Below are 18,859 nucleotides of genomic sequence, written 5' to 3'. Positions count from 1 at the left end.
GCTGACTGTCTGACTGGTCTACCGACTTCATCATTATCCTCAGCATCGGCATCGGTATCAGCTTCAGCATTGGTTAGCGTTGTCAGTGGCTATATGGCTACGGTTCGTGGCAGCAGTGAATGTGGTTCTTATATCAACGGCATTCAATTGCCGTTGCATTCTTTGTTCATTGCTTTGAAGTTTTCTGCCGTTTCTGTTTTTTGCTTTATACCTCCTATACGTACGCTTCAATATAGCGCCTGTTTCCTTGCTGTACGCATTCAAATTCAGGGTGTCTCTGGCCGTCAATGCAATGTAGGTTTTTGTGTGTATGAAAATCTGCAGCCAATACCCGGATATTCCTAATGCATCATCTCCTGCGTGTTTTTGATGCTTTGCATCAGAAATTCCAACTCCCTTTGATATCTGGTTTCTACTGCAAATGAATCACTTCTCCTTCATCCTCCTTATCAATGTAGAAAGAAAGCTTTCAATCTAAGCAGTTGTACCCTTTCTTCTAGCTGTCCTCTACCGTTACACTACTAAATCGTACATCAAGCCCTTTTTTCTTTCTGTTTTCTCGTTTTTGTTCGTTACATTTGCTTTGCTTGTCTGTCCTGCTAAGTCTTCAGCTCATCAACTCAAACATAGATTTTGTAATTTTAAATTTTTGTGTAATTTCAAAGCAAGTATAGGCTTTTGAGATCATCTTCCTACGAGTACCTTGGAAAATATCTTTGGTATTATTTTAATGATTTTTTTTTTCATTTTTTTTCTCCAATGTTTTTTTTCGATATTTTGTTGGTTTTTTTCGCAACATAACAGAATTTTTTATATTCAAGTTGTACGTTGAAAAGCTTCATATGAAAAAGCTAACATTTAAAAATATTTGTTGCTCAAGCTAAGCTTTAAAGACTTTGATTTCCATACTATTTTGGAAAATTATACATTATATACTGACATGCTCACTGGCTCTACGAAATTTAATAATCAGTTAACTTGGGTCTTCAATGAGAGTTTGAAGAGTTCTTTGATATCGTCCCACACGTCATTGTTGAATGTTGATTCCAAAACCTAAGAAAGTTATCCTTTTTTCGCCGTTAATGTAGAAAAGTGCATAAAGTTCAATGACATGACACCCCTTAATGTGCTTAATATACTACATTTTATCATAAAATACTGAAATATATTTAATTTTTGTTACTCACCAGGACTGCCGAGGAAGACTGAGGAGTATAATCGCCTTGAGGGATCTGCATTTCTAGCATCGGCAGGTGATGACCATTCTCTTCGACACCATCGACCTGAAATTTTTTATGAATAGAAAAGCCGCTTATTAGCAAAAGTCAAGCACAAACTGTAAAAACTATATAACGAAAATTCATTTAAAGTTAAATAAATAAAAAACAAAATTAAATAGATAAAAAACATAAAAATGTCGAGAAAATAAATTTCGAAAAAAGCAAAAATGAAAATAAGTGATATATAAACAGAAAAAAATTATACAGTAAGCAGGAAAAAAAGGTGCAGCAACCTGTGCTTAACTATTGAAACGTTTTTTATAAAGCATTTTATATATAAATATGTATGTATATATATCAGTACCTATGCATATATACACAAAATATATAAATAGAGCCTCATGTCTTCAATAATAAAATTCTTTGTATCAAAATTGATAGAAAACTACCAAGAAGTAAAACATATTTGTAACACTTGTCAACTTAGCATTAAACCAGCGGACTTAACATATCACCTTATGTACATATGTAGAAGTATATACTAGTGCATACGTGCGCTTAATGCTTTTAATACTCTTACGACATGTGTCTTATTTCCTATAAATATATTTTATTGTTGAGCAAAACTATTTTATTTTGACCAGGGTTTACCCCACCTGCGCTCGTAGAAATTTTCGATGTTTCCCAAAAGCTCATAGATTTACAATGTCTTATTTGGGGCTTAAGACAAGGCTAGTAGCGATTTGGAACTGTAATATTTCTTTACTTATTTATGAATATATAACTATTTATCGGAAATATGGTCGGTGAGATATGGAAGCATATGTAGATATGCGCTATAAATAAAATATTTGTGTGAAAGAGGCTTATAGAGAACTTAGTTACAGTAGCTGCCATCAATAAGTGACGGAGTTTTGATATCTTTGATATCAGTGAGTGATTTTTTATTAGTTTTTCTATAGTTGAAGGTTTGAACGATTTTTTTTTTATTAGTGCAAGGAAAGCTATTTTTATTTTATTTTTATTATTTTTTCTTCAAAAAAGTCTTTAAAAATTTTATTTTTTATTTCTCAATATTTTTATATATGTGACCTGGTCTACGGAAAGGGGGCTTAGGTGTCAAAAAAAAAGGAGAACAATTAATGAGATAACGAGAAACTGAATTTTTTCCTTATATAGAAACTAAATATTTCAAACTCGGCAGTTGTGACGCCATTTCTGATGAGCCCTCGGAAAAAGATGCGCCCGCGTTGGAGGGTAACTCCTTACAGGATCATCTAAAGTGAAAAAATAAGTGTTTTAGTCAAAACCTTATCTTAGAACTTGCACGAAGGAAAAAAAGTAAAAATTGAATTTTTGTCAAACATTTGTACAAAAAAATGAATATTTAAGTGAAAATTTCGCGACTTTTTTCAATTAGTTTTATTTGATAAAAGCCCTTTGTTGATAGACTTTAAAAACTAAGTTTCAAGAAAAACGCGTTTAGAGACGACACACTTAGCCTAGCTAGCTTCGAGCGCACAAGTTCTCAAGGCTGTATCTCCAAAACTATTAGTTGGATCAACTTGAAAATTGAAGACAATATTCTAGAGGTGCTGTAGAGTTTAATAAGACAATAAAAATAAACCTATATAACCTATATATACCAACCTATATAACCTCTTAAATATAATTTCTATTATTTTATACTTTTCTACATTCAGAATTTACTTGGAAGCATTAAGTGGCTAAAATTAAACAGCACCAATTTCAAAAAACTTCAAAATTTAGATATAAGAACTGTGAATCAAATATGTAAACAAATTTATTTGGTTAAAAATTATATTTGATTTTATATTTCAAACAACGAATCTTATTATTTTTTAGTAATACTACTTTTTCGTTTTTATGTCCAACTTTATAACAATTAAAAACTCTATAATGCTTGCTACGCTTCCAAAGAGTCTCAGAAAACAAAACGGAAACATTTGCATAAGCATAAAATAAATCTTTATTAATAAAGCTAATTTTAGGTACACTTTGTAATGCATTAAAACGCCTGCGATAGCATTTCAAATGCACCAAAGCGCAAAAGTAAACATTTTTCTGTCCAAACGATTCCCAGTTGACTTACAAGAAGACATTAATAAAAATTTCATATTTCCATTAACTTTTCAAAATGAACCATTCAAACATTTGCCAACATTTTGCATGCCGCCACCCTGTAAACACTACCCACACGCACCTCACAAGACCTGCACCACAACGCCCTCACGATGTTACGCCCAGCTAACTGTCTTAATATGCAATTTTTGTCAATGTTATAGCCACTACAGCGGTTAAGGTGTCATAGAGCAGCGGTAGCAAAAAAAAGTCCATAAAAAAGTGAAAAAGAAAAGAATGTAATCAGCAAAATTGTTGCCATCGCGTAAGAAATATACACACTACTTGCGGCAGGCAGGCAGTCAGGCGTCAGCCGAATAAAGCCATGTCAGGCAATGAAGCGCTAATAATAATTTACTTTATTAGCTGCAATTGCCATAAAGACAATGGAAAATTCAAAGCGTAGTATAAACAACAACAGCGCGCGTTCTTGCTGCTGACAGTGAGCGCACAGAAAAAAATGAAGTTTCGAATTTCATGTGTTCTTAAAACTCAACAAAGCAAAAAATTAATGAAATTTAAATTGAAGTTGCGGTGGAAAAATTTAATGCCATATCACAGCAATTTCCTCAGCGCAACGTCGCGTTAGTGTGGGCGCTGGCGCTGCCTTGGCGAAAAGCCGTCGGTGGTGGGGATTTGCATTTCCGGCGCACATTTTTTGCCGCAATTTTCGAATTATGGTCGCACCTTTGTTTAATTTGCAAGCGAGTGCGGTCCTACTCAGTTTTTAAAAATTTTTGGTTTTTTTTGAAGTTTGGTTTTTTTTTGTGGCACGACTTTGTCACCCTAACTTGCTGCAATCGAGCTGTCGGCACAGCGCGCCTTAATGGCCAATTTTCTTGGGCGTAATGCGTTATAAGGACGTTTTTGTGGGGTGTTTATTTACGTATACTTTTTATGAATATGCAATACGTGAGCGGGTATGGGTAGTTGTTAGCAATACAAGGAGCAACTTTTTATTTTACTTTAAAGTGTGTAATTATTGAGGCTTGTGCTATAAAGTTAAGTTTAGCTAGTTGTTTAATGTTCGTGTAGTACTATGTTTTTCTAAGATTTAAAGTGAGTTATTAAAAGAGTTAAGAGCCTTAAGCACTTTTTATAAGAAATAAGAAGTTTCCTCAAGCATTTTCAATAAAAACACTTAATGCGTGTAGATTTCGAAATGGAAGGAAACCTTTTTCTAATAATGCAAAGTATGCGAATTTTTTTGCAGATTTTTTTTTATAATTTTTTTTGGTAAATATATTTTCCAGCTTATTTTCATAAATTTTAAATTTAAATAAAAATTTTACTTTAGTTTAGTATATAAAGTTTATTTTAAATTATCCCGTTTAACTTAAGAGTCTAAAAGCTTTCTAAAAAAATTATTTTCTCTACTAATACAAAGCTCTTAATAATACAATAATATTATTAAGGCGGTCACACCTATATAAATGAGTTTTAAAATGAAACAAAACACTCAACTTTCTTCAGAATGGGTTCTTTTTTTGTTGAACAGATAATTTTATATCACATTTTGAACAAAATGACGGCCAAATATCCAGAGTGGTTCCGTTTGCATATCGAAACCCGTTTAAGCCAATTTTCGGTGACCCGGTGCAGCATTTTGGTTGGAATTTCAGCTATAGTGCGCTGAATCAGCTCCTCGAGCGCTGCTAGTTGATTAGCATAAATCTTTGATTTAAGATACCCGCGTAGAAAATATTCTAGAGGCGCTATATTGCATGATTTTGGCGGTCAATTGACTGATCCATTTCTGAAATTAATCAGTCGCCAAACTCTGCACACAATGTGTCTATGTTTAGACGGGAAACATGCGGCGGCGCACCGTCTTATTGGAAATAGAGATCGTGTCAAAAATGTCCAAATCAAGTCATCTCTATTGGTGCTGCTGTATATTTACTCTGATAACACAACTAGTCAATTTAACTTATTGGCTAATTTATAAAATTATATGAATTAAAAAAAAATTTGTTTGACGCAAAAATATTTGTAAAGCATCGAAGTAATCATAAATTTGATAATTTTAGGAGCATATATTAGAAAATATTTTTGTTTTAAATTATGTGTGTGGAAAATGAAAGAAAAAAGCTATTTTCTAAAAGGTATATTTTTTAAATTAACTATGTTTTTATCCCAAAAAGCCTTGTAAAAAGGCGAAATGATCATAAATTAGGATATTTTGGGCATATGTATTTGCTAGAAAATAGGATCGTTTTTTTTTTTAATTTTTTAATGATATGTACATAGTTATTCGAAATTAAGAAAAAATAAGCCGTTTTTCCAAATGGAAAATTTTTCTTGAGTCTGTAGAAGAAACACTGATATAAAATTTACTAATTTTACATGCTTTTTATAGCTTAAATTAGTCAATTTAATTTTTTGGTTAATGATTTCTGAAAGAAATTAAAACTTTAGTACCAAATGTACCACATTAAATCAATAAATATTTTGTTAGAAACGTCAACTTTTTTACAAAGGCCGATAGGTTGTTAAATTATGGTACTTTAGCACATAACTAAGAAAATTATAATAAAATGTTTGTAATTTTTTAATTAAAAGCCGTTATAAAAGCGTTTATACGCATTTTTAAACTTTAATTTATTTAATTAAAATTTTATAGCGCATAAAAGCATCGCAATCTCGCAAATTGAGTCCCACAGAGAGTTGAATTTTTCTAAGAAAAATACTTTTTTTTACCATTTAATGGGTATTTTCTTAGTGTTTAGAGTTTTCAAAAAATCGTTTAATCTTTTTATTGCTCATATATTTTTAAATAGGTCTTAAATGTGTATATATGAATATTGTATATAAAAGACACTTAAAACTAATACACATAATAATAATTATATTATAATAAATGCTAAATCACCAAAAATCCAATTAGAACTAATAAATACACCTAATTTCTCCACGCGCAATCATACAATTGAACATGTTTTGAGCATAAAACCAGCACATTTATGTCTGAAGACATAAAATTTAGCTTCGAAAACAATTACGCGCATTTCTGTAAGTCCCAGAGCATTTAATTAAGCTACAAAAAATCTATTAAAGCGTTAAGAAAACAAAAGACATAAAACAAAGTCGCAAAATCACAGTTTATTTGTATTTATATAGTCAAAGGTGAAACAATGAGCACTGATAGCAAATTTACCATGAAATGTGTGTGAGTGTGTGTATGTGCATGTGCCTATAAAAATCAACCTGTGAACGCATAAAAATTTGTAATTGCGTCCGCCACAATTTTACCACCCCAACAATCACACACACACGCGAACACTTACGCTAAGTTCTAAACGCACCAAAATTTTATGCCACATATTTTATTATTTTATTGTATTATTAGTACACATTGCTTTTGTTAGCGGCTTCCTGTTGCCAAACGCGCAGACATAAAATCAACATAAAAATCATAAAAAATCAACAAATTGTGACACTTGATGCGTTGCCGCCGACGCGCTGCTGTGGTTTCCATTGCGCCTAATGGGACCAAGTTTCTGTGTATATAAATATGTATGTATGTATGTATGTGTGTACTACTACGCCGCGCTACAATTCGCGCTTAGCGCGGCAGCTGCGTGCATTTTTCATTATTTTTTGTGCCACAACAATAAGTAAGTAGCTGTTAGCTAGTCTAACTAACCCACTGAATGACGCACCGACTGTCGCACAATGCCCGCCTAAATGACTTAGTGAGCGTGTCTGTGTCAGCTGAAATCATTACCCAAGACACAACGCGCGCTGCCGTCACAAAAGTGTAATAAAAATTTTGGAAAAATTAATAGACTTCGACGGTGTCTACTGTGCGTGTAAGTGTGAATAAGAGTGTGTGAGTGTGTACAACAACAAAAATTATAGCAATAAAAGTTGTGGCAATAGCAACAATCTCTGCGCGCAGACTTTTTTCGCACATAAATCTTTATAATTTCTTTAATGATTCTACGTTTGTGGCCGTCGCATTTTCAACGTTCGCTCATATATGGCGCACACTAAAGTCAGCCAGCGCGTCGCTGAAATGGCGACGACTTCAGCACATGGCTAAATGCCACCGCGCTACTGCCGCGCGCCGTTGGGCAGGGCGTTGGAGCGCATACGCCATATCTGGGTGGTGTGATAGTAATATTCCTGTTGTTGTTCTTGTTGTTGTTGGTTGTAGTAGCGCGAAGGTGGCGTTGATAGAGTGTCATTTAACAATTCATTCATTTGCACGCTCACCAAAAATATTCATTTTCCGGACAGAGCGAGTAAGAGTGTACGGCGAATTAGTTGTTGTCTGGCGCAGCGAGTTTGTTTTTGTCGCTGCGAGAGCGACAAGCGCTCCCTTGCAGCACTTCGGTTGTGCGCTTGTATGGCTCACACGTTTGAGTGACGCGAAATTTCCCCTCTAGCATTCTTACGCTCAGTCACTCAACGTAACACACAGCCGCACAAACAGTTTTGAGCGCCAGCATTTAGTCACATATCGTAAATGCTCTCAGTTAGCGCAAGTAATATCGTAAGTTCAACTTGCTTTTGCAGCGAATACAGCGAATTTATCTGCAGCGTGGTAAACGACCAAAAAATGTATCTGCGAAATACAACTCATAAATAAGAGCTGACAATATTATCCAAGTTGCATACATTTTTGAAATTTTGTGCGATTTGAAAATGCGCTAAATCAGTTAGTATTAGTATAGTGCTAATGTCAATAACTTCATTAAGTTTCTTGCTATTTGATTTTTCATCAACAGTGCAGCTGAGTTACCGCTCTTACATATAATTTCTTTGACAATCGTTTAAAAATTGATGAGTGCCTACGGCAAAGAGAGTCTGTTCTTAATTTCATTCAACTCTTTTGCCTTGGATATTGCCGTTTTAGGCGCAATACTCTTCGCTTAATGCCTTTAGCTGAGTAATTGTGTAGTTTATATAAAAGAAAATCAACAACTTTTGATCTTAAAAAAATATTAAAATTTTAAAATATGAAAATTAGAAATAAAATGTATCAAAATGGTAACTAAAGCGTAGTATAAGAAATATAAATGTTTTGTGTTGTCATATGAAACTTAGTATCAGGTTTGTTGTTAGGTTTGTTCTTGTTGTATGCGGCACTTTTTCACATTTTAATTAAATTATTTTTTAACTGAGTTCGCTTTGCCTGATTTTTTCTATTTTGTGTGACGGCTGCTTTTGCCGTCGCTAAAGCTAATTTTTTTTGTTTCAAACTGTGCGCAATATTATGTCATAATTTGCATAGCAATCGGGGTAAATATATATAATGAAACTATATTAGCAATAAAATACTATTAAAGCAATAAAATATTTTTTAAGGACATATCTCGTTTTTTTTCTATTTTGAACAACCAATATTAGATATAAATAAATACATATGTAAGGTACTTTTCAGAACTGAGAATGTAAATAATTTTGTTTAATATTTTATACATATTCTGGAGTCATACGACGCACATATTATATATGGTTTGCGATTTCTTCGTTTACACAGCTAAACACTAAAGTTGGATTTCAGAATTTTTATTTGAAAATACAAATTTTATTTTACAATATTGATGTTTTTGAGATCAAAATTTTATTTTCAGTGGTTTTCTAATATTTAAAAAAGCTAAAATTTGAATTTTGAATTTTTTAAAAAACTTTCTTTTGACGAAAAAAAGAAATATTAGACAATTTGAATATAATATTTCAAAAATTAAGTCAATTGTTTGTACCCTTTTAAGAGATTTCTTGCTCGAATTCCAAGCATTTTTCTAATAAATTTTTAGTTTTTGCTCCAGCGAAATATATTTTTTTCAGAAAAACATTGATTTTAATAACGTACTAATGGTACAAAAATATATACTAAAATTTATAAAAATATATAGATACTGAAGTTTGAAATATCGATTTATGTATAAAGCGGAATATCTTCATGGCAATAAGGGTTTGGGTTTTTCGACCACTTTTATCATGAGCTAATACATATATAAAAAAAATTAATAAGAACGTTATTAAAATAAGAAAAAACAAACATTGGGATATCAGACTTCACTTAACGGTGGGCTTACAGAACGACATGATATAAACTTATAGATAGCTATTGGTGTATTTTGTGATTTCGGGTATAAATGTCTACCCATTTCTTATAATGTATACTTTATACTGAATGGAACAGTTAGCAGTTATTTTCTTCTCCATCTAACAATAGTTCAATTTAATATCCCGGTTCGCCTTTCGTCGACGTTGAGATCCTTACTATTAAAATCTTGTAAATCAAAATTTGAACTTAATGAACCATTCCGTCGCATATGTCATACATTTATTTCTCATTTTTACACATTTGATTTATCTGATTCACTTTCCGAAATTAGAAATACTATACTTGAATTGCTTTCTCTCAATAAATGTTAGATGTCGACGCTTAAAAAACTCTCTCTCTGATGACTCGGCTGATTCCGCACTTATCCGGATGTGCCCCTCGTGTCGGTTGGACGGGATGAGAGTAAACGTTGGGTTATACTTTTAAGGTGATGGATGAATACAAAAGTAAAACGATAGGTGTTAGAGATCACCGTAATTTTCCTTTAACTTTAATAAAATAGTTGGTGAAATATTGAATTTGACTATCGGATAAAACTTCGGATAAAGTCGGATAAATAAACATAAGTAAGTTATTTAAAAAACCAGAAAAAACATTAATTTTGACAGTATCGAAGTTTTAATACCTTTTAAAGGTGCATTTCTTATAGCGTAAAAAGATATAAACACATATATTCTATAGTAGTCTGTTCTGAATAATGTCTTCGCATAATAATGTCTTAGCGTTGCTGTATACAATGGCAAATGCCAAATTTCGTAACGATATTTCGTCATATACAGAAGTTTCCCAAACAAAGGCTAGACTTTGAACGATCAATTTGGCTGCTATATATTATAGGAGTCCGATCTATAGATATCATCTTTTTTCGTTGCCGGATATTAATTCGATCCAAAAATAGAGAAGATATCTTGTCAAATACAAAAGTTTTCTATACAAAGACTAGAATGTGAACAATCAGCATGTATGGCAGCTGAATGCTATATAGGGCCAATATTGTCGCTTCCAACAAAATCAGCAGTGTTTTGATAGAAAACGACGTGTGAAAATTTTCAGACCGATAACTCAAAACCTGAGAGATTAGTTCGCGTATATACAGATGGACTAACAAAGCTTAATTGACTTAGCTCGTCACGTAAATTATTTATATAAATACATATGTAAGTACTTTATCAGATCCTCGAAGTTTCCTCCTGGGTGTTACAAACTTCGTGGCAAACTTAATATACCTTGCTCAGGGTTGAAATATCGATAGCTCTTGGATTATTTTGTTTATTTATTTATTTTATAAGCAGCTACCCTGTTCTTATAAGGAATACCAACAAAAAAAATTGTCGCCATAAAGTACCTCTGGAGCCAAAACTTATTATTTGAGGAGCTTAAACAAATAAGTTTTCTGTGAAAGTGAATAGAAACCGTAGAACTTCTGCGAGGTCATTCAAAAAATAGCAAAGGCAATATTAAAAATCATCATTTTGAAAAAAAAAAATACTTAAAAGCGTACACATTCTGAAAAGTTCTTTGAAATATAAGTTCACGTAAGTTGTTAAAAAAAAATACTTTTACGAAATAAATTGCTTTATATAATTTAAATATGCTTTTAATTCAATATTCACGATACATAGTATACATACATTATATGGTCATACATACATACATATATGTATGTATAAACAAAAGAATTGTTGGATTCTAAAATCAAAATAATAGAATAAAATACAATTTCAGCGCTCAAAAACAAAATGCAACAAATGAAAGTTTTTAATTGCCGCCTGAAATTGTTAAGAGAGCATATAGCAACAATTTCCGGCAGTGAAACGGTAATGAAATCAAAGCAACTAAAACGAAATTAAAACGTAAAACAAGTAGCCTAAGCAAATATAACACATGCATGCCTGTGTGTGCGTGTATGTATTGTGAGTGCTATCATTTAAAATATTGTATTGTATGCCACAAATCAGAGTAATGAAAATATAATAAACTTTACTGAGCAAACAACTTGCTTTTAGTTAGAACGCATTTGGGTGAATGTTTGCACACGGAAGCTTTTCAGTTTTATAATAAAACATTTTTCTATTTGAAGTTTACTCTTATACTTTTTGTGTTTGATTTCTTGTTGCTGTACAACTTTTGTTGTAGCTGCTGTTTTATTTTCGTTAGAGTTGCAGGTTTTTGTTTTCATTGTATTTTGATATGAATTTTTCAACGCTCGTAAATCATTTCACCGCATTGTAGAATAGAAGCGTACAACAAAAACAACGAATACGCACAGCTGCAGTAATAAAGTTGAAAAAAAAAATGAAAAAAAGAACAAATATGACAATATAAGTGTTTGTGTGTATGTGTTGGCACAACTTTTGCAGCTTTTGTAAATTAGCTTTTAGAATAGAAAATTTAATTTCCAACACGAATAACGAATTCACACACACACATAGCCGCATATAGTATGGTACATACGGGCTTGCAACAAAAGCTGCCACAATGTTTGCACGCGCATAAGTAAGCATTAAACGCGCATATATGTATGTGTTTATGTTTTTGTATGTGTGCGAGGAGAAGCAGAAAAAAAACTCGGCGTAAAGTGAACCCTGCACTCAAATAGAAAATTGGAAAAATGTGGCTGCCGTTGTCGCGCTGGTTGATTTTCCTTGATATTTTACACTACCGTGGTTGTTGTTGTTGTTGCGTACGTTTGCGACTTGCTGCAACGTCAGTGGGCTTTATGGAACTCAAGCGAACAGTAACAACAAGAAAGAAGTAATTTAAATTTTTTCTCAGTGCGGCGCGCATAGAACAAAATTCCACAAATGCTTGGCAGCCGCCGCGCGCTGCTGAGACACTGTGCGCCGCTAGTGCGTCAAGTCGAAGAACACTTGCGCTAAAAAGTTTGATGACAGCAACAACAGCTATGGAGCACAGCAGCAGCAGCAGCAACTTTTACATTGCCAGCCAAGCGGCCATGGAGGCCATGGAAGTGGGGGCGACATTTGAGGCGATGGCGGCCAAGCGAGGCTATGCTTTAATGGATAACTGTGTGTAACACACACATACATACACATATAGAAAAGCGCACGAGTATGGCAAACACATTATGGCGGGTGGGTGCTGTCGTTGTTGTTTGTTTTTTGTTGTCATAAGCGCGTACACTAATGGCAATAGCAACGATAGCAGTATGCAACGACAACGCGACGGACAAATGAACGAACGCGCCAACGGACAGTTACATTTCCAGTTAGTCAGCGAGGCAAATGGTTCGACGCGCGAACGGACGGCGCTCTCAGATAATATACATAACTGTATATATTGTGACCGTTATGCAGAGATAGCTGAAGCGGCTGTGACGACGCTGATGACTGCCACGACTGTCAATGCCACCATTACAACAAATGCGCGCTGCTCACACACACACACAGAAACACGCGCGCTTTGGCAAAAGCAAAGTGTCGTCTGGAATGTTGCTAGCGCGTGGGGTGTTATTGCTGTTGTTGTTGCTATTGTTGTTGTGCACACATACCTAGCCCTTGCGCGACTGTTTGCTGGGACATGCGGCCGGGCGATGGTGATAAATCATTTCAACTGTCACTTTCGAAATACAATTTTATCTAAACAGCAGCGTGGTTGCCTTTTGCATTTTTCTCACTCTATTTTATTTTACTTTACTTTACTCAATTTTTTTTCAGCCAAGTTTTTGCTGCTTTAGAAAATGTCCGCTTGTGTGCTATGCTCCCACTCTATGGCCGGTAAAAGCGATTTGTCGCAGCGTGTGAAGCGTAGCGTGCTCTTATCACAATGGTAATTACAACAAAAAATACAATAATTAACAACACTAAAAGCACTCAGTAAAGTGTAACAACAACAAAATGCAAAAAGTAACCGTATTCATACGGAAAAGTTCTGCATTATATGATATGCTTTTAGTGTGAGCGTTTGCTTAATTTTTGTTGTTTGTTTGTGCAAATTAGTTGATAAGAATTCGCGTTTTATTAGATAGTTAACGGTAGTTTACTTTAAGTGCAATAAAAATGGTGCGCTAAACTTGTATGGAAGTGTCGTAATATTTCATTGAGGTCGGTCTATGGGTAATATTTGGGACCTCAAAAATATTAACTTCTCAAATTTTGAGCTTAAAATCGCAAACTTTTTTCTATATATTTTATTTTAGTATATATTTACTTGTATATCTCTATAACACATTCCATGAAGATGCCCTCACCCAAAGCTGCTGCATCACAAAAACAAAGTAAAAACAAGAACAATCAAATATGTTGTAAGCAATATTACAAAGTTAAAGCAAAAGTCAGCTCATTGCTTGAAATCGACAACTTTTGCACACTTTTCGTATCAAATTTTTCGAGAGAATCCCAAGCGTTGGTTTACATATCTTTTACAACGTTTTTTTATTCGCATGTTGTTCTTTTTTAAGTTCTTTTTTATTTTTTGCAGCAGCTTGTACATTTTGTCGCTTGCGCATATCATTTTACAAGCGCGTTCGGACGGATAACAACACATGACGATCACAGATCGTGCAGAGATCAACTACAACTGGCGGTCGTAATTTTTGTGTCACATTTTTTTTGTATTTTTTTGTTTTGCGTTTTTTTTAACACATTCAACAGAGTTTTATAAGCGTTAAAAAGCGATCTCTCAGAAAAATTACCCAATAAAGTGAGAAATAAAAAAAATATTGAAACGAAATTCGCAAGCAACAGTGAAGTCAGTGACACTGAAGCGAAAGGAATTGTTTGCAGACAGTTGTGTCCAGCATATGTTGAAGCTAGGGGAATAGTAGAGCCAGCGGAAAGGCCAACAGCATCAGCAAAAAGCACCAAGGAGTTGTCGCTGACATATGACTGTTCTGCTGCGCTCTCTCTTATATTTCAACTGACTAAGAAATTTTTACTAAGAATTGCGATTTCCGTCATTGCCACAGAGCGTGTTTACTTTTAGTATACAGAGTTAGTTATACATATGTATATATCTTTTTGGAAGGAAAGATTAATTAAAATTAATTAAAAAATTAATTAATTTTTGCGTTTAAATTAATTTTTAAAATTAATTAATTAATTGTTTCATATTATCTCATATGTTTCTATATATTTTTATTTTGCAAGGAAAATTAATTAATTAATTAAAAATTAAAATTAATTCATTAATATTTCAAAATAATATTTTATAATATTAAAATTCTCTTATGTTTCTATATTTATATTTTTTTGCATTAATTACAATTAATTAATTAAAAATTATAATTAAAATTAATTAATTATTTTTTTTAATAATTGTTTTATATTATCTAATACGTTTCTACCATTAAAAAATATTTGCCTTTACTATTTTATTTTTTTGACAGAAATTGTTTATAAAAAATATTGTAACATTTTGTATGCATTTTTAACTGAAATTATATAATTTATAATATATATTTCATTTAAATTTAATGTTATATTCAATAAAAATGTTCAGGAAATTGTTTTTTTAATTTTTAAAAACAAATTTTGTCGCTTTTTATATAATTTTTTTGGAACTTCAATAAAAATTTGTAATTTACTTTTTATATGACCAATTATTTTTTCACAAAAAATATTTTCCTTCACCGCTTCACTTGTTCATAACAATTTTATATAAAGAAAATAAATACATTCACATTTTCTAGCTTTCTTGTGCGTTTAGTTCAACTCGAAACCAAAATTCCATTATATAATACTGTCTTACTGGGAACTGACTGCTACTTCGAAAATATTTTTTAATCAAATATGGAATTGTTATTAATATTTTGAAGATTTAAGATTTATTCCTACTTATTTGTCACTCAAAAAATACATTTTTTTTGGTTGCAATGTTTGAAAGCTAAATTTTTGAAGCATAAAAACTAAGGAAAACAGCCGATTTGACATTAAGAGAGAAAACACTTACGGAAATTTGTTGTTTTTGTACTAACGGCACAACCTGATGCAAGTGCACCATTCCTGAACTGATTTTTAAATTCAAATCGGATGATTTATTTCAGTATTAATTTCAAAGAAGTATTCATAAAATTTGGTTTGCATAACTTTTGACAACTTTTTTCGCCATTTTTTCAAGCTACGTTATTCATTAATTAAATTATGGATTTTTATGCGCGCTTATCTTAATGGAAATATGGTTTTTTTTGCCAATCATTAATAAAGTTACTTAGTGTTCGCTAAGCAAACATTGCACTGCCATCCATTATAGCACACCAGCACACATTTTGGTGGATTTCAGTAAACATATACATATATATATACACTTGCATTTAGCTGATATTTTATCAACACGCAACGGACTTACTATCTGCAGCGCGCTAATGCGAAAGCAGCTAGCGAAATGGAGCGCTTACACTCCGCTGACCAAACTGGCGAGTAAATAATCAAATAGTCAAACAACCAAATAACCAAAATAAGCAAACAAACGATGAAATGATGTTTACCAACTACCGTATTTATACAGCCAACACTGTTGCACGGCAGTTGCATACATTTTGGGTGGTTACCAAATTAGCCGCCGACGCGGTTAGCGCTGAAGTACATTTTTGGCTTTGGTCACAGCAGCGTCTGACTATTGAATTTAATTTATATTTCAGTAAAAAAGCAACATTCTACATATGCGCTTCTAATTTTTGCAGAAATCTGTTTCGTCTGTCTTTTTCTATTACAATGACGCGTTCACTTTGCCTCAGTGACGTCGTTGTTGACGCCTAAAATGCCACCGCTTACAGCGTCTCATATGTGTATAGGCACTCGTCTCATTCACTTATGCATTTGTCCACTCGTCTGCGCCGGCTTGCGTTTCGTTCGTTTGACGGTCACGTGACCCTAATAAATCACAGATTTAATGTTACGTGAAATGGAGTGTGCGACGCGGCACTCGATTGCAGACAGGCCTCGCTACCCACCCAGTCCAGCCACCCTTTCACGGCCTGATTGACAGAGTGATTGTTACAGTTAGCCGTCTGTTGTGCTTACACACACAAACATACTACTCGCCCATCTGACCGCTAAAACGCCGGCTCAAGAGCGCCGTAGCCTTGGTCATCGCTACCAAATACAATTTTGATTTTGATTTTGTGTGCGAATTTGTGTTTGTTGTTTCGTAAAGTTCGGATTTAGTCTGTGGTCTACGCGAATCTGTTGGCATTGCGCTGCGGTCTGTACAATGTTTCAGGAAATTAATATGTTTGGGTATATCTTTTGAGAACTGTGCGTTGTAGAACTCAATACCAAGCCGAAAATTAAGTAATCATAATTCCAGTAAAGTTTAAGAGTACATATCGTCAACTAAAATGCAAAATAATGTAACATCAGTTTTCATAAGCATACAAGCGAAGGAAAAAGGATATAACAGAAGTCACTAATTTTGAAACAAAACTTGAGTTTTGGTTATAAAATGGTTATATATTGATTATCATACCCTCATATTGTCTATCGGTTACTATACCTGACAAGGACTTTCAATTTTTTTTTAAGATAAGCACTTTATTTTACGATATAAAGTTTTAAGTATCCAATGAATTGTTTAAGAGCTATCTCATAAGCTAGCAGGGTCGGAAGTTTACAGAGGGTTTAAAACCGGTGTAAGTACATATATATTATGTGTCGGAAATGAAAAAATGATGTACTCGATTGCAACAAGTTTCTTAGTTTTTGAGATATCGATCTGAAACTTTTCTCACGTCCTTTTCTCCACAAAAGACTGCTCATTTGTCGGAATTGCCGATATCGGAGAAAGTCCTTGTATGGAAAACTATTTTATTTAACGAGATATCCTAATGAAATTTGGCACAGATTATTGCAAAAGGCAACGCTATAATCTCGAAATAAATTGTGCAGATCGGATCAATATTGCATATAGCTGTCATAGAAACTGATTGGTCAAAAACCAGTTGTTGTATAGAAAACTTTTTTAACTGACCATATAGCTTTACGAAATTTTTCGTGTGTTATTATTTAATGCAATAGTACAGTCTCTGAAGGAATTGTTGCGATCAGACTACTATAGCACCTAGCTGCCATACAAAGTGGCCGATCAAACTCAAAACAAAGAGTTTTTATACACTTTTATGTTGAATGAAATGCTACTGTTAAGGGTATTATAGCTTCGAGGCTACAGAATTGTGATTTTCTTGATCTCTATAATTCACTCTTATAGTTTATTGCTTATGTTGGTATTTTTTTTTATTTCGACTTATGCGTTTTTTTTTTGTTTATTTCAATTAAATTTAAAATTTTTTACAGTTTTTCTTTAAAGTTTTAACCCAAAAAGCTTAAACTTCCAAGCAATTATGCTCTTTCTTCTCCACTCTCGAGTTGTTAACCAAACACAAAGCTTTCACGCCTAAAACTATGCCATACACAAGCGGCATTTACACTTTCATTGTGTTCGTCTGCTTTTTCACTTTTATTTTGCAATTTAAAATTGTGCCTCATAATTTATTGTATTTGCGTTGCACACCTCAGCGTGCGGAGCGCCAGCACAGTATCGATTGAAGAGTCAAAGAACTTTCACCCATGCACACACACATACGCGCGCACTCAATGATAAATTAAATGAAAACAATACAAAACACATACATACACATATGCGCTACAACAACAACAAATAGCAAGTGAGTATGTGTTCACAGATATTTAGCATTGAATGGGTTTATAAAGGCGTATGTGTTGGCGCTGGTTGCTGTGCTGGTGGGTCAACCGCATGCGCCGGCGCAGACACTGGCGCCCAACCAAGCACACACAAGAGTCGTGAGCACATTTGTAAACGCTACTAACATAAACGTGAGTGGATGCAGACAATGCAAAGTTCAGTCGCCAACACAAACCCACTCACACATACATATATATGTATATGTATGTATGCTAGTTATTATCATAACAATATAAATAAAATTAAAAACGAAAAGCGAGCCAAGTTAAATGAATGTGTTTGCTTTACTGTCATGGCTGCGTTGTGGTGTCTCGCGTTCGTGTGCTGGCCGTATTGCTGTTGCGCGCTTTCACTGGCTGCACATGTCGCTTACACAAATTGTAGCATACATACAGGCGCTGCGACTTTTGCCTGCTTACACACATCGAAGCGACTTCGTGCAGCAAGACATTTACTGTAACCTGCAAACTACTTTCGCACGCATACAAGCAAGCCATCGAAGCAGCATTTATTTGCGTGTGTGTGTGTGAAAGTAGGAAGTGAAATAAGGAATACGTAGTGTGGAATAACATTAACATTAAAAACCCCCAAAACGACAACGACAATTTCCTCATTATCGTAAAATTTATTCAAGCAAAATAAATTCATTGGTCGTTAACCTTGACACTGGTTTTCCATTGTGCACTCGCTTGTACGCCGCCGAGCCTGCTCAGCTGGTTGGCTGCTTCCGCTGCCTCCGCCGCTCGTGCGCTCCACTGCC

General features: G+C 33.7%; 1 protein-coding gene across 2 annotated transcripts in view; it reads right to left on the bottom strand.

The window, feature by feature from the left end:
* The window catches only part of LOC120766782 (homeobox protein homothorax), a 320,231-nt gene that overhangs the window by 79,088 nt on the left and 222,284 nt on the right, over positions 1–18,859 (bottom strand). For both annotated transcript variants that reach the window (XM_040092474.1, XM_040092476.1), the window contains exon 9: positions 1,188–1,283. In XM_040092474.1, the coding sequence (XP_039948408.1) occupies positions 1,188–1,283 (96 nt within the window). The remainder of the gene's footprint in view (positions 1–1,187; positions 1,284–18,859) is intronic.

Source organism: Bactrocera tryoni, chromosome 1 (genome assembly GCF_016617805.1).
Source record: "Bactrocera tryoni isolate S06 chromosome 1, CSIRO_BtryS06_freeze2, whole genome shotgun sequence".
Classification (NCBI taxonomy): domain Eukaryota; kingdom Metazoa; phylum Arthropoda; class Insecta; order Diptera; family Tephritidae; genus Bactrocera; species Bactrocera tryoni.
This window is presented reverse-complemented; position numbering and strand designations above follow the sequence as displayed.